This window comes from Biomphalaria glabrata, chromosome 4 (assembly GCF_947242115.1).
Source record: "Biomphalaria glabrata chromosome 4, xgBioGlab47.1, whole genome shotgun sequence".
NCBI classification, from domain to species: domain Eukaryota; kingdom Metazoa; phylum Mollusca; class Gastropoda; family Planorbidae; genus Biomphalaria; species Biomphalaria glabrata.
The window spans coordinates 47438619-47452595 of record NC_074714.1 but is presented as its reverse complement, the minus strand read 5'-3'; the positions used below and the strand labels follow the sequence as shown (position 1 = coordinate 47452595).

Sequence of the window (13977 nt, the reverse complement as noted above, 5' to 3'; positions counted from 1 at the left end):
TAACTAAGATTTAACTGGTACCATAAAAAAAAGAATACAATATTAAACATATTCTGTTCTCATTTGATGATATTATTGTTTCTTTTTAAAGTTTTTTAAGCTACTTCAGTTGACTTGAAATTGATGAAAACAAATCAAAGTTTAAGTTTGTTTTATAAATAAGTTGAAATGTTTTTCACTTTTATAGCAGTTCATGTTCTTGGCAAACAGTTATGTTCCTTAGTTGTAAATGTATATGCATAAAAATGAATGTGTAAGAAACATCTTTGTGTTTGTGTGTGTAACTCAATAAATGGATTCCATTATCTAATCTAATAAATGTGTTACATTTTCTTTGTGTTATGTATAGGTCTTCACCTGATTAATGTAAGTAATACATTTAGAAGTAACATGAAAAGTCGGACTTTCCTTCAAGAGTAGGTTATTGTCCTGTGCGAATCCTTGTGTTCATTCAGTTGTGTTGATAATAGGCAAGTCATTTGGTTTTCCTGGCTGATTCAGGCAACCTGTTTATATGTTCTTATGGAACCAGAGAAGAAGGAGCATTGCCTTTTATCTTTTTTACTATTAGGTTCTGTTCAGTCTTTTTTACGTAAAATTGCTATTTTAATTAGTCTCCAAATTGAGTGATTCTACCAATGGTGTTACTCTAGTCAAATGTGAATATTCATTTGTTATAAAACTCACAGCTCTAGGTTGCTTCTGATCTAATTAGTTTTATTGAATTGAGGGTGTCCTAAACACAGGATGCATATTCTAATATGGGTCTAACAAAGGTTTAATAGCCTTTTAGTTTTATGCTCTTGTTTGATTAGTAAATTATATTTTTATAATCCTAATGCTTTTTTTATATACTGGGTATATTTTTATATAATTTCAATAAGAGGATTCCATATGATATTAATCATTTATTATAACACCTCTATTTTTTAGTAGATGGTTTACCATGAAAAAGATAAGTACCCTTAGTTTTTATTTGTTTTAGGGTGTTGTTTTGTTTTTTTTAATAGTACCTGGTACTCATAAAAATTGGCATTTTTTCTGGATGGAAAGACATGCTCCAGTTTGATTCCATTTCTGTAATTCATCTAATTTGTTTTGCAAAATATCAGTATCATCTTATATTTTACAATAATATGCAGATAGTCTCAACTTTGGTTCCTGAGCGAATGCAATTAGGCCATAAGTGTAAATAAGTACCGGTAACAGCAGTAGGTCTAAGACTATTTCTTGAGGTACACCTGAGTTTACTGTTGTTGGCGCTGATTTGGAGCTATTCATTATTACCTTTTATTCTCTCCTATCAAGCCATTCTGACTCCATTGTTTGTAATACCTGCTTTCACTTGTCAGAACCCACACATCAAGTCTCTGGAAACTCATTAAATGTCTCACATTTATATAAGCAGTTCATCTGGGCCACTAAATTAATTTTTTCAATTCTGGTAACTGCAGGTACAATTTAACTGAATAATATTTCTAGGCTACAAATGCAACATTATCCTTCTGTTATTTACACTAAACACATATCTGTACTAAGGTACAAGTGAGCATGAAATTCAAGTGCCATGTGAGGATATATCATGAACAACTTTTAATGTATATATATATATATATATGGTCCTTCAGCCATTACTAAAATGAGCATGTTGATTTTCAAAACATTTTCTGTTACAATATTTTTTTTCCACACTATTTGATCTTTGAGAATGAAATTCACTTTCAGAATGTTATGTAGCAAATACAACCACCATTCAACTCTGCTCCTCACAGCTGATAGGAAAACAGCAATACCCAATAAAAACATTTATTTAAGAGTTGAACATTTCTATAAGAAAGACATAAGACTCCTTGGATTATTGAGCACAGAATAAAGAGTTAACACAAATTTTAATAATTGGAAACATCTTATGTAGTTACATGGAAAACATAAACAATGCGAATTGAATGTAGTAATGAGCTTTGTAGTTGAAATAAGTTAATGAAACAAAGAGTTAGCCATTTCAAATATACAATACATCAATGAATCAATAAAACATAAACCTGAGCAATAGAACACTCACATGTACTATGCATATACCAAAGTATATGTTTGTATACTACTAGGTGCATATCTATACCTCTATGGAATGGTAGCATCATGTACAGTACTAAAGAAGACACAGTCACTTCAGCACACAAAAACAGAAGTAAATTGTATCAAGTAACAAGACTTAGTTCAACATTGGTTCTGTCACTGAAATAATATCAAGTACTGGTAACAAGACAGTTCAACATTGGTTTTGTCACACAAATGCTTGTAAAATTGTGCAGGTATACACACAGGATAAATTATGTCTAATCTGGACTCCTGCATGCATGTATTAATAAACATTTGTAGAAAAAAAATCCAAATTTTTCAAGAACATAATACAGGTACACTTTTTTTATAGTACCCGGTACAAAAAAACAACAACTTTGTTATAGGCATACCAGTTTATATACAGGTGAGGTTTTGTTTTCTTTTTTTTTTTTGGTGTTCAATCTGTGATTTTTCATGTTATTATTAACTACTACAAACTGTAGTTTTGTGGTTACCTAAAAGTTCACTCTTACAGTTCAATTTGTCAAAAAAATATGCAGAACTATGTGAAATTACTTATAATGATCTAAAAAATACAACACCTAGCATTTAAAATCCCATGGTCAGTAAAACCCTAAGCAGCTGTAACCTGCTGTGATAGTTATTTGGCACCTGACTGAGGAAATGAATCTCTAATGCTAGAAATCAAACCATATAATGTCACAACATTTTTTCCCCTCTAGAAGCATTTTATTTTAAACATATCTTTATAATCATTATTGGTGTTTCTCTGAAAAGACTTTGAATAGGTTGCGGTCTAACTCACTAGAGTTTGAAGGTAGCTTTGATTGATTGACTGACATAGACAATACAGGTACATCATTCTCTTCATTATTATCATGAGTAAAAGAAATGTCAAGTTTAGATCTTTTGGCTTCAGGGATTTCTTCAGAATTCTCGTCACCAGAAGACCTTTTTCTATGGGAAACAAATGCAGGGCCATCAGTATCAGTAACAATGGCAAGTGTTGTTTCACACTGATCACCTGACACATCAGAAGTATCACTACTGCTACCTAAATCTATAATTATAGAGTAATCTGTTGTACTCAAGAGGTTAGATGCACCCTCAGTCTCTGCTGCTATTGTTTCTTCATCCTCAAAGGGGAGATCTGTTTCTTCCTTAACCTTCCTATTCATGCCCATCCATTCATCATCAGAGGCTGCTTGACTTGAGTGATCCTGTAGTAGTAGAACCACATCCTCCCTGTTCTGTGCATCAATAGCTTGGAGTTCACAAGAAACACTTGAATGACTGGCCAATATGGTTTCATTGTGGTGACCAGGTTCAGAAATTATCAGGCTTGAAATATCAGACTCAGAACTTTTTGGGCTTGAGTCAACAGGTTCAGAGCTTATTAGGTTTGAATCTACGGGTTGAGAGCTTATTAGGCTTGAAATAACAGGCTCAGAGCTTATTAGGTTTGAATCTACAGGTTGAGAGCTTGTCAGGCTTGAAATAACAGAATCAGAACTTGTTGGGCTTGAATCAGAGCTTACCAGGTTGGAATCCACTGGTTCAGAACTCACCAGGCTTGAAACAACAGATTCAGAACTTGAGCTAGACTGAACATCTGTTTCTTGAACAGTGCTGTGGACATGGGTCAAATCATTGACTTCAGTCTTAATTTTTCTCATGCTTTGACTACAGTTGTAATGATGATCTACTGATTTCTCAGGAAGCAAAGTGGGGGCGTCTGGACTAAGTAGACTGTCAGAGACATGAACACTTGGCATGTTCCAATCATTTCCTGTTGTTTCATCATCAACAATGACAAGATTCGGCATGCTCAAATCTTTTTCAGAAACAGTTTCACTGAAACAATCCTGCTCTGTATCAATTTCTGATTTGATCTTAGTTAATTCTTCACTTTCAGAAACTTTGCAAGACTTCTGCTGGGTTGAGCTACTGGAATTATGAGAAGTGTCTAGGCAAGATTCTGAATCTATTTTAGCATTATTAATCTGTGATACTAGCATGCCTGTGCAGTCTTCTAATCGAATCCAACAATGTCTAATATGTCTTTCAAGATGCTCTCTGTATTCAGATAGTAGTAAGAACTCACTTCTGCAGAGTAGGCAAACCCTGACCTGGCCATTATCATCATCTGTGCTTTCATTTTCAGCAGTTACAATTTTGAGGCCATCATTAACAATTTTAATAAGGGAAGAAGAAAAGTGAGCACTTACATAGCTGACCAGGCTGAGGTTATGCTTCTGATTTAGATGACTCTGTAGGCCTCGAACAGACAGAGTCTGTCTATGGCAGATGAGACACAGGCAATTATTTTTACACTGCTCCAAATGGTCTGGTAAGAGATTCTGGAATGGGAATCTCATGTTGCAATATGAACAATCAAATAGCTTTTCCAGGGGCCATTTGTGAACAGTTTTAAGATGGGACTGATACTCTTGAACAACAAGAGTGTCTTGGCAAATGTGACAATTCATAGAAGCTGAACAGATTGGCCGGAGAGAGAAGCCAGCACGGCATTCTGCCCTATTGGTGTCAATGTTGCTGCACTCAGAAAAGGCCACATCTTTACAAGGACTCTTGTATAATTCATCTGATCTATTAACTTGATGATTTACAAAGCGATTAAGATCATCCTTGTTTACCAACTGATGATTTCTCTTGAGATGTTTCCAAAGCCCAGTCTTATTTTCAAATGTTTTATAGCAGAGTTTACATAAATAGATCAATGATTTACTCTCTGTTAGCTCTGGACTTCTACTTTGGCTGTCATTGGCCTGCACACCATTTGAAAGTTCACTAGTCTTATAAGCAGTTGAGTCCTCAGAAGAAAAGGTTTTCTCCCTTTTATGGACCTTCTGGATGTGATAATTCATGGAGTCAACTGTTTTAAACCAGCGCTTACACTGAGGGCAAGCGGACAGCTTCAAGCTGTTGCATCTTGATCCCTGGGACAGGGGCTTGAAAATATCTTGTGCCCTGTGTCTGAGCAAGTGTTGCCTCATTGAAAACCTAGAATGGAGCACATTCCTACAAATGGGACACTTCTCAACACTGAAGGACTTCATGGGTCTTGCCGACTTGTGATTGAGCTTGGCCATAAATGAGTTTACATGTGCCTTCAAATGGGACACTTTTGCGCTACAGCTCAAGACCATATCACAAAGAGAGCAACAATACCTCGAGTTAGAACTTTTTTTGGGTGCTCCCGGTACATTTGAAGAACCCTTGTCAACAAAATTTAAAAGTCTGCTGGAGCCTTCATTATGAATTTGGAACATATGATCAATGAATTTTCTTCTGTGAGTTTCACCAAATGATTTCCTACATATTTTACAAAAATTGTTTCCATCTTTGCCCATTTTGAGATGGATTCTGCGAGAAATCAGTCTATGGTGTAAATAACTGTTGTGTTGAATTACACTATAAGCGGTAGTAAAATACTTTCTACAGGAAAAACAATACAAATGCTCTTCTTTTGAATATTCTAAGGATATTTCTGGTGCTGGAGCTGGCAAAGGGAATTTTCGCTTAGTCAGATGATGATTTTCTGAAGACATTTTTTCAGAATTGCTCTCATTAAATGAACTGAAACTGGACCTATATTTCAAAACTCCTGCTTCCAATAATGTCAGACAAGGAGTTTCTATGATGTGAGAGATTACATCAAAGAAAGACTCAAAGCAAAACTGACATTGGTTTGGCTTGAAAGTGAAACTGTTTAACTGACCCTGGTCAATGGAAGGGTGAATAAAAAAATGTTTTTCTAAAATGCAGGACATTATACTTTTACAAGACACAGACTGTGAAAGATGATCTTGTTTGTCCCTTGGGCTGGTGAGTACTAGATGACAGTACAGACAATTCATAGTTGATACAGGTACTGGGGCTTCAGCTTTAACCTGTACAGGTGCACATTTATTGCTGTTGTTCACATGTGTTCTGGAAGTCTTTGATATTTCATGTTGCTTGGAATGTTGTTGTAGAGCTTCATCAGATGGGAAGTTCTCAAAGCAAATGTTGCAAGAGCTGTAGGAGCTCCTGGAATGTGCTTCTATGTGGCTTTTATGAGCACTGAAGTCATAGAAAACTTGAGGACAGATGAAACATTCATAAATTTGCTTTGTACCAGTACCATCGTCTGCTACTCTATCATTGGCAGAATTGGAAGTGTTGTCCTTCAATGGAACAATAGCAGTTGTAAGAGGGTTTCCTTTAATTAATGGATCTGTATTACTAACTCCAGCTTCCTTGTCCATCCTTATATGGTATGCCTGGTGCGAGACAAATCGATTGTAATGATAGAAAGTCGTGTTACATCTATGGCAAACAAAAGGATGTTCTTCTGTGTGCTGTTGACTGTGGTCCATGAGGAGCTTCAGTGTAGCAAATTGGGCAGAGCAGATCAAGCAGGAAAAGGAAGTGCAAGAGGGTGAGGGACTATCACTCAAAACTTTGGCATCATTTCCAGACTTGGGCACAGCCTTACTGGCTAACAAAACAGGACAGTGACGACTGTGCATCTTTAAACGTGAATCAGAAGTGAACCGTAATCCACATTTCAAACACTCAATAGAAAGGGTTACACATTTATGTTTGGAACAAAGCTCCAATGAATCAAATTTTCTCCTGCAATCAAAACAAAAGGGGACCTTACTAGGTCTTTCTTTTGGATGGGAAACATAAAAATATAAACAGTTCTTGTTGGTTAAAATGTGCTTTAAAAAATGTGTATATTCCACCTTGCAGCACAAGCATTTCCTTAAATTTGAATTTTCATTGATTGAATTATTTGTTGGATTTGTGAAACTGGCAAGAGCTACATCTGAAGGATTCATGGTGACACTAGAGCTGATGGCTGGAAAAATGTTCACCTGGTTGATACCATTGGTTGGGCTTGTGTTTGATGCTGAAGAAACTGTATCTTCAATTACAGGACTATTGACAACAGGAGCAACTGGGTAATACTTGACCTGACTGACCATTCCAAGAGACTTAGAGATCTCTTGAGTATTATCAACTTTTTCATGCAACAAAGATGGTGTATTAGTATTTTGACTTAATGCTGGGATATTACTCAAGGTCTGTTCATGCTTCTTAATGTTTTGTAGCACCAGGTCAATGTAGCGCAACCGACAAGTCAGTGTTTTATAGCAGTGTTTACTTAAATCTAAAGCAGACGTCAATGATTTTTTGCACATTTGACAAACATGAGAGCCTTGTTCACAACTATCCCGAAAAGCTCTTGTAACATGCAAAAAGCAGAATCGTCGTTGAAGCAAGTGGGCTTGAAGGCCAGTGTTGTCTTTGAATTTTTTCTTGCACACTTTGCAGAGTATCTTTCTCTTAGTAGTGGCACATCCTGCTGGGCCCTTATTGTGTGTCTTCAAATGTTTCCTCAAATCAGAGCGGTGAGTGAAACTCGCACTGCAATGTTTACATTTATACTCCACTACAGCATCTTCATCGCTGGAGCTGGCACTTTCCTCGCTACCCTCCTCCAATGAAGAAGAATCTGAATCGTCAACGCTTAAGGGAAGGCAATCTGATTCTTTTTTACTCTTGCTCTGGTATGGGGATGCAGCCTCTTTAATGTCATTAAGTTGCACTACTGTATCTATAGCCAAAGCTGCATCAGGAATGTTTACAGTCTCAGGCTTACTGGTTAGTTGAAGTTCATTGTTTGCATGTGTAACCTTTGGGTTTGCTTTCAAATTGCCTCCATTGAAGGATCTGATCTTGGAGGATGTTTTCTCAGAAGTTAAGTCACAGGTTTGAGGTCTGCATTGAGTTTTTTGTAGCTTCTCAATTGGACTAATATCTTGTTGGGAGCTTGGTTGAGCATCCATCATTTCCTGATTTTGCACACAAGAAGTTTTATCTTTAGTAGCCATTGGTTCAGAATTGCCAGAAACATCTATAATGGTTATAGCTGCAGGCTGAGCATCAATATGAGGAATGGGAATACTTTTGATAATTGGAGAACTCTCCTTTGTTGTGACTGAAGTATTTTTTTTAGTTGAAGAATTCCTTTCTGACTTATCAGACGTTTTATTAACATTTCTGCACTGTGCATTCTGATGCAAGTGAAGACTCAACATAGCATCTGTTGCAAATTTTCTTTTGCAGGATAAACAGGAAATGTTGGGTTTTTTAGAGAATGCACTTTTAGGTTGAGGTTGTTTTAGGTTGCCTTTAGGTTTAAATAATTCATCATGAAAATTTTTACATTTCATTTCAGTTTTAAGATGCTCCCTAAGACAGGAATAATTTGGGAACCATTGTCTACAGCATTCACAGCAAACACAGTATGTTTGAGGCAGATTTACTTTATTGGAGTCCACAGTGGTGACAGCAGAGACAGGTGTCACAGAGATAGCAGACTGACTGACAGGTGTTACAGAGATAGCAGACTGACTGACAGGTGTTACAGAGATAGCAGACTGACTGACAGGTGTTACAGAGATAGCAGACTGACTGACAGGTGTTACAGAGATAGCAGACTGACTGACAGGAGTTACAGAATTAGTGATGGTAGTGGCGGAGCGATTTACAGTTGACATCTTGATAGTGGATGGTACTGTGAGAGGCAAAAGCGAATTAATACTAGTATGTAATGTATAAACAGGTCTATCAGTTTCTTTGATAGTACATGTGGGTGCATTAGCAGATGTCACAGAGTCATTGATGTGAGACAGAGGTGTATTAAGAGGTGTTACTACATTATTGTTGGATGGATGGAAAGGTGTCAGAGGATCAGTGATGGTTGAAACAGACACTATGACTGGTGTAATACTATCATTATTGGCATTGCTAAAATTATTTGGCATTTTCAAAAGACTCCTGAGAGCAGGGGAAGGTAACTTGGGGGGTGTTGTTCCAGAAGAAGATTTATACTTAGTTGTAGAACCTACAGTGCGAGTGGCCAGAACAAGTGGTGTAAATTTTTTTTTTGGTCTTGTGACATTGACATATTGTGTTGGAAGGAATGCAGCACTCTGAAGATTAGGTGCATTGAAAGGAAATGTCTGATTGGTTACCAAACAGACTGGCATTCTCTGGGGATAACCAGTCACTTGAGCTGGTACAAAGAGATTACTAGGCAAACTGACATTCCCAGTCTGGTTAATAAGCAAATTGGGTGTAGAACACTCAGTAGAAGGCAGAACGGCTAAAGCACTCTGATTTTCAGGCAAACTGGTAGCAACACTCTGAGTGGTTGGCAAAGTAGTTATGATGCTTGGATAATTAACAGGGGGGTTGACAGTACAGTGTGTTCGTGAATTGAGTGGGTTGACACTCACTAAGGCACTGCCTGCTTCAACTGTCTTAGTCTTAGCTGGTGAAGTGACTTTCTCTTGCAAAGAAGACTTAAGTATTGAATCATTCTCATTTGGATTATTCTGTTGAAGATTTTTGGCCCTTATTTTTGATACCTCTTTGTGGTCTTCAATCATGTGATAAACTAAAGCTGAGCGGGTGTGAAACAATTTTGAGCACAACTTGCATGCTGTCTGCTTTGACATTTCTGTTGCAGGTTGATTTGGAACAGAATTCTCACTTAGATTAGATGCTTGTGCATGAAATGTTTGTGTATTTGTTGAATCATTGCTGAGCTCTGGTGAGTCTGCATTCATATCACAAGAGTTTTCTTCCTGTTCATCTGTATTCAAATCAGTCGTCTGTTCAACCTTGATTACTGCATTCATTGTGTCATCTATATCTACAGAGGAATCATTTGCAGTTGGAGGGTGTTGCTTATCTATAGTAGAGGTTAGCAGTGATGAATTGTATTTGTCACTATTTTTTCCATCATCATCATCATCATCATCATCATCATCATCACTATCATCAATAACCAATTCTAAGTTGTTGATAATTTTCCCATAGGAAAGATGGCACTTGCTGAGGTCAATTTTGACCACCATACAATCATCTTCAGCTTCTTCTTCAACATCAATAACTTCCTGCTTATCTGAATTTTGGCTTCTGGAAGGAGTGGTGGATGCTGCAGTTGAAGATGTGCTTGAGGAAGTGCTTTGCTCATTGTAACATGATGATGTTGAAGCCATTTCTAAATTTCTTTACCAAAGTGAACATTGAGATAACAAAGCTTTGTGATTCTATCCACACTTATAACTAGCCCTGTAATGGTTTGTTGATGCAATTATACTGTTTTGGTTTAGTAAAACAAGCCTTGCTATTATTTTGACCACTTACAAAGCCTTCTCTCCTGCAATAAAAAATTTTTAAAAAGTGATGAGACTTCTATATAAAACAACAGAATAATAATATTTCTAGTGTATTTGGGAAAGTTCAATTAGCAAAAGTCTTTGGGTTTAAACATTATGCCAACCAAAAATTGTGGCATAGAATACTAAAACAAACATAAATCAGTTGACTTTGCAAAAAAAAATCTTTCAGCCATTTCTAGATCCTTAGATTTGTAGATCTGTGTAATATATATATATATTACAGTGCTTTTTTCGTAAAAAAAATAATAGGTGCCAGTACTCAGCAACGGATTGCCTAACTTTTAACTACTAATAAACTATTAATAATAAACATAAAAAAAAAAATACAAGAAAAGTAATATAATTGTTCCTCACATTGAAAAAGGTGTCGTAGGCCGTACCAGTGGGGGGGGGGGGGGGGGGGAAGAGAACAAGTAGTATTCACTCGTCACTGAATAGCAGGGCCGGACTTAACCATTGTGGGGCCCAATGCGAAACGGATTTCGCAGGGCCCAGTTTGGGTAGGGATACAGATAATAAGTGAATATTAAGTGTTTTTATTAGAAAATATATTCGTCTTTACATTTTATTCCTTCTTTACTACGTACAGAATTATTACATGAGCCTTGCGTGTAGCGAAGTCATACAATATATCATAAGAATTCTGTTTCCTACATAGATCACGCTCAGTAGCAAGAATTACCAAATGTTTCAATCTATCTTTGAGAATTGTTGACCTCAAGTCTTCATTAGTTTGAGGCGCGAGAAGCTTCTTTCACCAGATTACACAATTACATGATAATGCCGTTTTTTTTAATCATGCGTAAGATTGGCATTTTCAATATTGATTGGCAAAATGACAATTTATGTCTATATATTTCAGGAGATTGGTATGACTTTTCAATAAACTTTTATAATTTCCAAGTTTTTCAGGACTTTTTCATATATTTTGCAATTTCAGGAGATTCCCAGGAGCTCCTGGTAAATCAGGAGGCCGCAGGTAATCAATTATAAGTTATGAAATGGTTTAATTTAATAATTTATACACCTAGAATTAGCGCGGGTCTTATGAATGAAAGTGCGGGGCCCACTGCGGTCGCATAGGTTGCAGTGGCCTAAGGCAGGCCCTGCAAAATAGCGGTGTATGCTACACCGCCAGTCGACTAGTATATATATATATATATATATATTATTTATTGGGATTTTTTGATTAAGTATCTTTAGGGTGCCTCTGAGTCCAAATAGCTCTACTGCAGCATTTCTCAACCTTTTAAGCTCAGCGACCCCTTTTTACAACCCCCCCCCACTATTCCGCGACCCCCACCCACCCACAACTTACACAGCAATAGAAGAATTGATTTAAAAAATCCATTTATTTGATGGTCTTAGGCGACCCCTGGCAAATCGTCAATTGACCCACAGGTTGAGAACCCCTGCTCTACTGGGTAACTATATTGGGGAAAAGTAAAGCCAGTTGGTCGTTGTGCTGGCCACATGACACTATCGTTTACTGTGGGCCATAGAAACAGATAGTAAACTTTAACATTATCTGCCCTACAGAACACATGATATAAAAAAAAGTACTTATGTATATTGGTGTAGGTTTATGTGATAATAATGTGCGCATCAAGGTTACGGCTTATTTTCGATCTTGCTGACAATTATTTGGCTTGAAGCTAAGACGACAATGGACTTTGTCATGTGCTAAAAATAAGTTAGACCGGGGGGAACTTAAGCTGAAGTGTTCACTGTTTCACAAGTTCGAGAATTTATTTAAAAAAAATTATATTGTGTTTTTTTTTTAATATAATTTTTGAACTGTGTTTCATATTTTGAGTGTTTCCAAGTTGTAGGATAAATCTATTTTATTTTATTTAAGAATTTCTATCAGGCTTCTTCATTTCAATAGGTGTATCCGGCAATACGTCGGAGTTTTGATGCTGAGACAACAGTACTAAATATAAACATATCACATCAACAATAATCTCAGCCACACAGTAGTCATTTATATATAACTTTGATATAGACCTACTACACATAGGTCAATCATTGAAACTTATGCTGACAAAGAATAACAAGCGTCTAACAAAACAACTAGATCTAAAAACATTTTTAGTTGTTTTCTTTTAATGCATACACACACATACATGAAAAGCAAATAGTCTTAATAGAGCATTAATTATTTTTTTCATTTTGCGGGGTTGGCAAAGCGTTGGTATTAGAAACCCAGATGGTAGTTTGGAAAAATCTCAAATTTAATATAGTCATAGATATAAAATAAGAGAACCAATGTATCACGTGACCAACTAAAATACAAAGACTTTCATAAAAAATAACTAGGCCTATAATATATAATAGAATAGAAGGTCACTATTGGACTATGGAGAATTGCTTGATCTGAAAACCAAAGCACAATTATATATAATATAGGACTACCTTAGTTGTATACTACAGTATATATGCTACAGTTATGTAAACACGAGAACGCAGAATACTAACAGTTTATCAATAAGAGACCAATCTTTTTATGTTTAACCTACAGTCTGTGGATTCTTGTAATGGGACTGAATAGAGACTAGTCTAGAACAATGAATTAGTCTAATATCTGTTGCTGAGTTGTTCTTATTCTCTCTTTAATCTGTGTCTATGCCTGTGTGGACACAACCAATGTATGGGACATAACTAATTTATAAACAACGGGACATAGTACAAAAACATGGCCTGTACCATCAATGAACTCTAGGCCTACTTAACAGTTGAACGCTGCTTATACAGGTCCTACAAAAAAAAAATTGTAAGGAGACGAGTCAATAGCTAGCTCGATCGAGAATGTTACCTGGTCAAAACACAAGCTATCCGCAGGCTGAGTGTAGAGTACAACAGTGCTTTATCTGTCGCATGCTGTAGGCCTAAGCTGACCTCGGACTGCTTGGACACATGTGTCGGCCAGTCACGCACGACCACCCCTACTCGCGCCGCTATCGTGCTGTAGACCGCAACATAGATATTTCTAGTTGTAAAACAAACGGCAAGTAAAAATTGTAGTGGGGCTAGATCTGAGACCATCGTTAGATCGAGACCAATCGTTATAGATATCGCAACATGTGGGCAGTTTAAACCAATAGCTCGTTGCCACGTCACATGTCTGACGTCACGGCGTGGCAACGTGCTATTGGTCTAAACAGTTGCGACGTTGCAGGCCCGTGTTCAGGGCTTCTCTAACGATTGATCTTGGCTAAATCACGTGGTAACAGTTCATCAAAACTAGACCTATACCTTTACACTGCACAAGCCTTAAACCATTTGGAGAGCCAAAGCCATGTAACTAGAACGTAGTGTAGGTGTAGTATTGTAGAAAGAAAACACGAGATTCTACACAAAATAATTACACTAAAACACTCTGGACCACACTACACAATTTATCACTCTCAGAAATAATTGTGTTAGATGCAGCAATTATTGTTTAGATGCATGATCATACCTATATATGCAATTTATCTAACTGTCTAACTGTGAAGTTTTTTTTTCCAATACACAGGAAATGTAGACGTGGTAAATCTAGACTATGCAGAGGTGATCAATATTGAATCTTCCGCATATCTAGAATGAAAGAAAAAAGCAGAATTCGAACAATAGAACTACTTGCCAA

The 13977-nt window shown here is 36.7% G+C and overlaps 1 protein-coding gene across 1 annotated transcript; it reads right to left on the bottom strand.

Annotated features, from left to right (window-relative positions):
* Positions 1-1850: 1850 nt before the first annotated feature.
* Positions 1851-10166, bottom strand: LOC106074532 (uncharacterized). The gene has a single exon (XM_056027956.1). The coding sequence runs from the start codon at positions 10164-10166 to the stop codon at positions 2838-2840; it is 7329 nt and encodes a 2442-aa protein (XP_055883931.1). The 3' UTR covers positions 1851-2837.
* Between the last annotated feature and the right edge of the window lie 3811 nt (positions 10167-13977).

Excerpts from the sequence above, each read along its gene's own strand:
- LOC106074532 (XM_056027956.1), bottom strand. The coding sequence starts at position 10,166 with ATGGCTTCAACATCATCATGTTACAATGAGCAAAGCACTTCCTCAAGC.